The sequence below is a fragment of the Delphinus delphis genome, chromosome 10 (genome assembly GCF_949987515.2).
Source record: "Delphinus delphis chromosome 10, mDelDel1.2, whole genome shotgun sequence".
NCBI classification, from domain to species: domain Eukaryota; kingdom Metazoa; phylum Chordata; class Mammalia; order Artiodactyla; family Delphinidae; genus Delphinus; species Delphinus delphis.
The window spans coordinates 82,807,465-82,815,846 of NC_082692.2; the positions used below are offsets into that span (position 1 = coordinate 82,807,465).

Below are 8,382 nucleotides of genomic sequence, written 5' to 3' on the forward strand. Positions count from 1 at the left end.
ACTGGCATCTTGTAGGTAGGGGCCTGGGATGCTGGTAAATACCCTACAATGCACAGGACAGTCCCATACAATATAAAATTATCCAGCCCAAAATCGCAGTAGTGCTGAGGTTGAGAAATCCTACATTAGAATAAATCAACATTTTATTCTAATATTCAATGTCACTAATTATTAGGAATTTTTATTTTAAAATTACTTTGACTTGAAGGAGTATAGATATGTGTGTGTGTGTGTGTGTGTGTGTGTGTGTGTGTGTATATATATATATATTTAAAGCAGAAGGGAAAAATAACAAATGAGAGTAATGGTAATTTTTAAAACGTATAGAGTGCCATTTAGATTTAAGTGTTATTTATTTTTATTTTGATGGACTTATCATTTATAAAAATTATTCTAAAGATCCTTGCTATATATCTTGCAAGGACTTACACATAAATTATACAAATACTGGCTTAGATTTTTTTCAAAGCATCAAAAGTCTGTAATCCTAGAGGTGTGAAAAATCTAAAATTTAAGTGTTAATATACTACATGGTATCCTTTTTAATCTTACTTCTTTTTTCCCATACCAAAATAATAATGCATTCCTCAAAAAAATATGTCTCTGTAGAGTTTATTTAATATTATTTTAAACTTCCATTACCTTTTTAGCAGCATCTCTCTCTTTGCAGGCTAGCTGAACTTTCTTTTCTGCTTCTGCAATTCTTTGAGTAAACTCATCTTTCAAGGAAGAAATGCTGCTGCTCTCTTCTTTCACTCTGATCATTTCACTAAATTTAAAATAATACTGAGACTGAAAATACTTGTTTATATATTCTAAAGTTAACAGATGAGTTCAGTTTGCAAAAAAAAAAAAAAACTAACATTCTCTTCAACATACACTTTACTAAAATAGATTAATTTTAGGCCTGTTAACTTTTAAGAGAAAAATTACCTGCTTAATTTATTTTAAAACACTTCAAAGAAAACCCATTAGAAATTGAAAATGTCACCAATACATGATGTGTAAAAATTACAAAAAGGTAACTAAAACTTTTCACTGTTAAATCTTAATTGTGTCACATTTTACTAATCAGCTCCTTAAAGCAAACCAGTACTCAGTATTTTTTTAAACTATAATCTCAGTTTTCTCTAAATATACCTTTTAAATCTCTAATACTAATAGATTATTAATAACAAAAGGGAAGAGGTTTTTTTGTTTTTGTTTTGCAAAACACCTCTCTTCAGTGTCAGTGGTAAAAGAGTAAGATAATTTGAGGAGAAAAGTAATCTCTAAGGGTGGAATGGTAATACCATTCAATTCTCAATAATTATAAACAAGTTAAAATATAAAACATTTTAACTTAAAAAACATTCTTAAGTAATAACCAAGTGTATGGACCACTATAAAATGTGTAAAATTACTCACATTTGTAAAGTACTTACTCTTTCAGATTATCATAAGCTTCTTCTAGAAGTGCTTTTTCTTTACTAAGAGATAATAACTGAGCTTCCCTTTTATCCAGTTTCTCATTCAGAAATTCAACTGTCTGGATAAGAAGAATACACAAAAGTCCAACATTTAACTTTAAAAGACCATTTTTACATGCAGGTGAAAAAGTAAAGGCCGCCGAATCATTGTAATTAATAAAACAGCTTTATCTCATAAAAAGAATTAAAAACAAAACTGGGAACACAGCAGACATAGAACAGCAAGAACTCACACAGAGTGGGTAGGAGGGTATAAATTAGTACTACAACCACCTAGTTGGTAGTTTGGTAAAACGCTTTGGAAAACAGTTAAGCAATATCTAGTTAAAGATCTACATACCCCTTCATGTAGAAAATTCTACTTTTAGGTGTACCTCAGAGGAGAAAACATTTACAGCAATTCGTTTGCAATAGCAAAAATGTGGGAAGAGTGTACATGACCACTAAAAAAGGAAAGGAGATGAGATGCAATCAAAAAGATCAAAGAGGGGCTTCAAAGCTTCTACTAATGTTCTCTATCTTATCTGGGTACTGGATATACAAGTGTTTGTTTCTCCATATTATTCTTCAACCCAAACATGTAACATGCAACATTTTTAGCATGATACATTGCATTTAAAAAATGAAATTAACTTTAGAAAATCGATAGGCATATAATTTTTAAATCTCCAGAATATATTAGTATAAAGCTAAGCAAAAAGGAATGGTTAGACTATCTTATTCCTTAGGTCCTGCTGAAGCAGTGATACACTTGTGCATGAGGGGAGGAATGGTGCCTTTTGTACTAAAAAATAAATAAATAAAGTCTTACCTGATTTAGGTCTAGATTAACTTAGAAATCACTTACCTTCTAACAATGGTTCAAAAATATATTATTAATAATAAATAGTGTTGGTTTCTAGGAATTCAAACTGTTATTATAGCTAGAGCATGGCATTTTGTTTGTGAATAATATTAAACCTAGGTAACAGAATCTGGCACTTTTTTTACTTTAAATAATTCAATACATGACACTTAGAGGACATTTCTTCAAGATATCCTGTATCTCAGAAGAGTCTATTAAAGATGCCAGATCCAACTCAATTTCTACACCTAAAATTCATAGGAAAAACGAGAACTGTGACTTAATGTTAAAGAATTTACACCACTTTCCTTTTTTACATATTAGGTGAAAGCAATCTGTCATTCCTAAACAACACTTTTGATCCTTGGACATTTCCCTTTCTTATTCATTTAAGATAGCTATCAGTAGGAAATATCAAAAACAAAAACAAACAAGCAATTAATAACAACAGAAAAACATCAATGATCTGAGACCAAATTTTTCATTCAAGATTTGCTACAAATGTGAACATGCAAAATATTTTTGATATAAGAAAAATCATATAATATTTAGATTTGTTTGAGCACCTTATGTGCAAAGGAGGTGAAGGTATCTGTTTACATAAGACGACAGTCCCTTGCAAACTAATAAATTAATGAGTCCAGCAAAAGAGAATATTAAGGTGATAAGGACTCAACAGTAAAGGCCTAAGATGGAAACTTTTTTATGCTTGGTTATACTGAACTATCAACTTATGCTACCATACTTGTCTTCGAGAAATTTCAAATAATTTAGCATCAATAATTCTTCAAGTTTAAGATCCTTAACACCACACTTAAATGCAAAATACCTATCTTTTTTAATCAGTACAAACCATTAGGCATCACGGAATATTAAAAATAAACCAATGATTTAATCTCTGAAAAGCATATCAAAAAATCCCCTTCCACTTCCTATAGTTACCTTGAATACATCTTCCTTCTCAGAAAGTGCTTCTGGCTCACTTTCAGGAACTTTGGGCTGCTCAGCCACCTTGTCTAGGACACTATGTCCTTCATTTACTGGTGTAGAAGAAACCAAGATATCAGGCTGTTCACAGTTAACAGGAGTTGCACTTCGTCCACTTTCTTCCATTTCTGTTTCTTCAGTGGGCATAATTAATGTTTCATTTGCTTCTTCAGGTTTTCCTTCAACAGATTCAACTGTTTTAGCCTTTGGAGTTGAAGAATTAACTATAATAGGTACTAAAGCATACCCCTTGCCTGACAATTCATCATCTGAATTGATTTCGCTCACACTACGGCTATCTAATGACTGTACACTAAACGAGTCTATTCTTTCAAAAGCATCAGATGAGCAGCAACTCTCAGTGAGTTTTTGGAAATCATCTAAACGATTATATTCAGGACAAGCAGATGCTGAGAGAAGCTGAAAGGATGTCTGCATCAAGTGCAGACTTGATTTTGAATCTGTAGTCTCTTGTCTTGAGCTTGCTGAGCTCTCACTTATTACACTTTCATGATCTAAAACTTCAATATCACTAGTGGTAGAAGTACCTGATGAGAAGGTACTAACGGGAGGAGAAGGTGTATTGCTCTGTCTGTCTTCATGTTTTTGCTCCTTAGGTTCCAAAGCCATGTCCTTTGTTTCCGCTGTGAGAGGCTGTGTAGGCATATTAGATACATTTTCCCTAGTTGTTTTCACATGAATTATACTTTCAGATACTTTCAAATGTACTGCTGACACCTTTGTATCAGATTCTTTATTAAGAGTTTCTTCATGCTTGCCCTCAGTTTTAGGAGACAGAGTACTGGCTGCCAGAGTTTCCCCCGATACAAATGGAGGAGAGTCTTCTACTTTCGACTCAGCGGCTTCAGTTGTTCTTGACTGTCCAGCGTGCAAGGACTCCTGTAAGGTGCTTTTCACTTCTTCTTCTGGTCGCTGTGATTTAGCTGGTGGTTTTGATACCACTGGACTCTTCTGAATGGTCTGGACATCGGTGGGAGAGAGAAAGGCACTGAAGAAATTTTCAGATTCATCTACCACAGTTCTCCGAACTGGTTTTGTAATTGCTTTAGGAGAGGCTACCGGTTGATTCTGAGGTTCAGTGTTGGATTTTAACCCCCAGGTTGAAGTATCCCATCCTCCACTGACAGGGGGACTTATTCCTTTGACAAAAAATATATATATATTAAAAAAGAAAAAAATATACCTATATATAAAGCATTTAAATTACAATCATTACTATAAGTCAATATAAATATGTTTTTTTAAAACCCTACAGAATACAACCCGTAATTTGGACATGTTGAAGTCCTTGCTTACTACGTAATTAATTAGTTCATCGTTTAACTTTGGGCCTTAAAAAGGAAAACTGGTGTGCATCTGCCAAGAGGACCTAGGAGCAAAGCTGAAAGACTAGATTGAAGCTGTCCTACCAGAAGCAAGTATGTTATTCCCTCCTACAACAAATTAATAAAGTAACGGTATGTGTTAATAACCAATGCTAAGTCCAAGATACATATGATGCATCTCATAATAACGGGCAGTATCTTCACTTACAGGTCATGTGTAGTCATGGCAAATAGAATCTACCTTCTATACAATTAGTTCCATATTAATTTTATTCTTGTAGTATCAATGATAAAACATAGTTATCAGCTAGACAGATGGCAACACTCAAAAACTGAACCCGAAATACTGGTGACAAATGTCCTTTTTCAAAGATCAAAGTAAACTGATGGGAACAGTAACTTCTAAAGGGCAAATTCATTTTCATCCACTTAATGACAAGCCCATTCTCCAAGTCCCACTCTCCAAACCTACTCTGAGAAAGTTTTGTTCTCTCGCTAAATTCCAAATTATGTTAGCAATTATAGAAGGTCATATGAATTTCAAAAATGCACATTTTTTAAAAATTATTGCTTTTTGACAAAGATAGCAGTTTACACTAGGTTTTTTTTTTTTAAACACTAGGGAGAAAATAACCATCTTCTGAGCAAAAAAGATAATTCTATCAGTCATACAAATAATATGTTACTGAAAAACCCGATGATAAACAAAAAATGGCATATTTGCTAAAATACTTAAAGCATTTCTTTAAAACAATTTCTTCCATTTCTAAATTCAAAAGTGGCTGAGCAGAATCATCACAAACCCCAAACACTTAAAAGCTGGTGGGCAGAGCACAAGTACCTAAAAGCTCCTAAAAGCTAACAAGCCCAACACTAAATTCTATCCTTTAATATGACTTCGGAGATAACTAGGCAATTTTAGCTTGGGGATACAGTTTTACATCCATTTGTTCAGTATATCAGAACGGTGGAAAAAGGGGAAAACAAAATAAGACACAAAGGAACAAGCAAAATAAAATCTGCTCATTAATTATTGTCATGGCAACGAATGACAGAAGTCAAATCTGCCTGTTGGAGAAAGTTTTATATAAATCGCAGGGTTATGTGATATCCACTTAAATCACTCCATTATGAAGACTGGTCATCTCTGAGTGACGGCGACGTAAAACATAGGTGATCAGTCAACATTTATGGCATTTCACTAAAACCTAAGTCTATTCTGGATAACTTATTTAAAAAAAAAAGAATTATAGAGCAGGATTCGAGCCCCGGATTTCATAAAAGGAGTATCCTTACATTTACAACTTATATTCTGTCTCTTTTACAGTTAAGACATTCAAAACGTGGGGTAGCCTGAAAAAAGGAAGTGGAGCTCCTTCCACCAAGATCCTATAACATCTTGGAAAAAGTAACAGGATGGTGACATAAACACATGAGCCAAAATATCTTAAAACGATGCACCTCAAATTTAGGTCCTGACTTCTCAAAGACGTAAAATGAGGAAACCAGAAAGGAGTAGTCAGGAATAACTTATTCTTTCTCCCAGAGGTTCACAACCCCAAAGTCGGGCCAATCTGCACTCCACACACCAAAAAGGAGAAACTGTTGCTTAGACTTAGAGCTAAAAGCAGCTGAAGATCCCTGAAAAGTGAAGCCCAGGGACTCTTGAGAAAGAAAGACGAGACTATTGGAGGCTAGACCGCGACGCGACCCGAAGTCGCGGGCCGCGCCCCCCCAGACCCTCCCGCGGGCGGAGTGGCCCAGAGGAACGGGCCGCGCCGTCTCTGCACCACGGAGGGCAGCGCCAGAACTCGAGGAGCTGTTTCAGGAGAGACGGCCATACAGAGCCCAGGAGGCGCGCAGCACCCGCTAAGTGTTCGCGACTGTTCTTCCCGTCCCCGCGGACTGATTCCGATCATGGGCTCGGACAGCGTCCCGAGCGCGCAGCCGACCCGGGTTCGAGGGCCTGTGATGCGGTCGACGTGGAGGAAGGGCGCGGGGCCACGACCACCGAATCAGGTCCCCGTCAGCCCCCACCCGGGGCCACGGGCAAGGAAGGACCCAGGGCTGGGTTCTTCCTCGGGACTAGAGCAAAGACCAACTGAGAGGCCAGAGCAGGGTTTGGGGCCGGGCTGGGGACCAGGACTTGATCATTAAGTCCGTCGCTCAGCGAGGCGGGAGCCCCCACTCCCCCACCCTCGCCGCTTCACCTGCCGGTCTCGGAAAAGAAGCCCGCGGGAGCGCAGTGATGCCGCCGCTCGCGCCCTTACCCGGCTCTCCGTACGGAATGGTCTCGGCCCAGGCGCTCGGCTCCTCTTCCTGGATGTCCAGGACCCTGTCGATGGACTTCTGGGCCTGAGACAGGGCCTGCTTGGCGAAGCTGGAGAGCTGGGAGGCGTTGAACCAGCTCATATCCCCTCCTCAGCCGCCAGCGGCGGCGGCGGCGGCGGCGCCGGCAGCACCGAACTGTAAGACCGAGGGACAAGTCGACTGCCGCGGACCCGGCGGAGGGTCCACGGAGAGCCTCGCCCCCTTCTCCACTCGGCGGGCCCTGTCAGCGGGGAGCCATGACCCCGCAAGTCTCCCCCGAGCCGGAGACGTTACCCTCAGCGCTTTCCTCACAGATGAGACGAAAGGCTCAGACTGCGCAGGCGCTGGCTGCTTCCACGTACACAACCGGCAAGCCCCGGAGCCCAAAGTTCCGCCGGTAGACGGAAGAACCGAAGAACGTTGACGTCACTTCCTGGGGTCCAGGATTGCCCGTAGTTATGGAGGAACGCGGAACGGTTCCTATCGAAACTGATTCCAGACGTAGTGCGGCGATTGTCAGCCCTGGGAGGAATTCTGTGGCTATATCAGCAGGGGCTGATTCCTCCGGAAGGAATATGCGAGTGGTGAAATGAGTTCCTTCCTGGAAAATAGCTCTTGTATTAAGAGCTAGAGCCTTGCCAGCAATAATTGAACAGGGAAGTTTGGGTCTTGCGTTTCTCTTACTTAGCGTCTCCTCTGTTAATCAGTTCTGTGTCAACTTGGCCTTAGGAAGGAACTCTGGGTTTGGGTCTGTCTAAAACTACCGGGCATCGTATGAAAGGACCTGATCCAGCCCATCTGATGCAAGCAAGTAAAAAGCCGTCTTCCACAATAAGTAACGAGAAATCAGAACAAGGGCACAATCTCCCCTTTAAGATACAGGTCCACTGTTGGCCTCAGTCAAAACAAACCTGGGAAGCATTAAAACTATTACTCTTAATATGTACTGTGCATATTATTTAAAATACAACTTTTTTGCATGTGCTCTTCAAACAAATCAAATTGGTGGCCTTCCTAGTCAGCAGCTGTTTGGTTTGGCCCCCATAATATTAAAATTCTACCAACATTTAAAAGCCAGATTTCACAGAAAAATCCAGACATCCAGCTGATTTTGAAAAATATGTACACCAACATGCAACAGTCAGCTGCAGCAGTTGCCACTTTTGACTAATAATTTTCACTTCAATATGTCACAGATCCCACTATTCTAAATACACTCTTCATAATGTGGTTATTTACCTCACCTGTTTCCCCTACACTTAAGTATTTTACCACACTGCAAGGAACCATGCCATAAAGGAATTATTTTTAGTCAGATTTAAACTCTGCCCTTGAGAAGTTATGATCTACTGATGATTTTATCTAACTTCTGCAAAAATTTGCATATTGAAACGTTTACAATTTAATAATGTACACAGTAGTACTA

The 8,382-nt window shown here is 38.9% G+C and overlaps 1 protein-coding gene across 2 annotated transcripts in view; it reads right to left on the reverse strand.

The window, feature by feature from the left end:
* Positions 1-7,298, reverse strand: part of TMF1 (TATA element modulatory factor 1) — a 28,969-nt gene extending 21,671 nt beyond the window's left edge. Inside the window, exons 1-5 of one of the 2 annotated variants that reach the window (XM_060022870.1) lie at positions 7,251-7,265; positions 6,917-7,112; positions 3,256-4,460; positions 1,425-1,528; positions 643-769 (exon numbers count right to left, since the gene is read on the reverse strand). In XM_060022870.1, coding sequence (XP_059878853.1) covers positions 643-769; positions 1,425-1,528; positions 3,256-4,460; positions 6,917-7,058 — 1,578 coding nt within the window. In that variant the 5' untranslated portion in view covers positions 7,059-7,112; positions 7,251-7,265. Of the gene's footprint in view, positions 1-642; positions 770-1,424; positions 1,529-3,255; positions 4,461-6,916 lie in introns of both variants that reach the window. The other variant, XM_060022869.1, reaches the window with a different exon arrangement.
* Between the last annotated feature and the right edge of the window lie 1,084 nt (positions 7,299-8,382).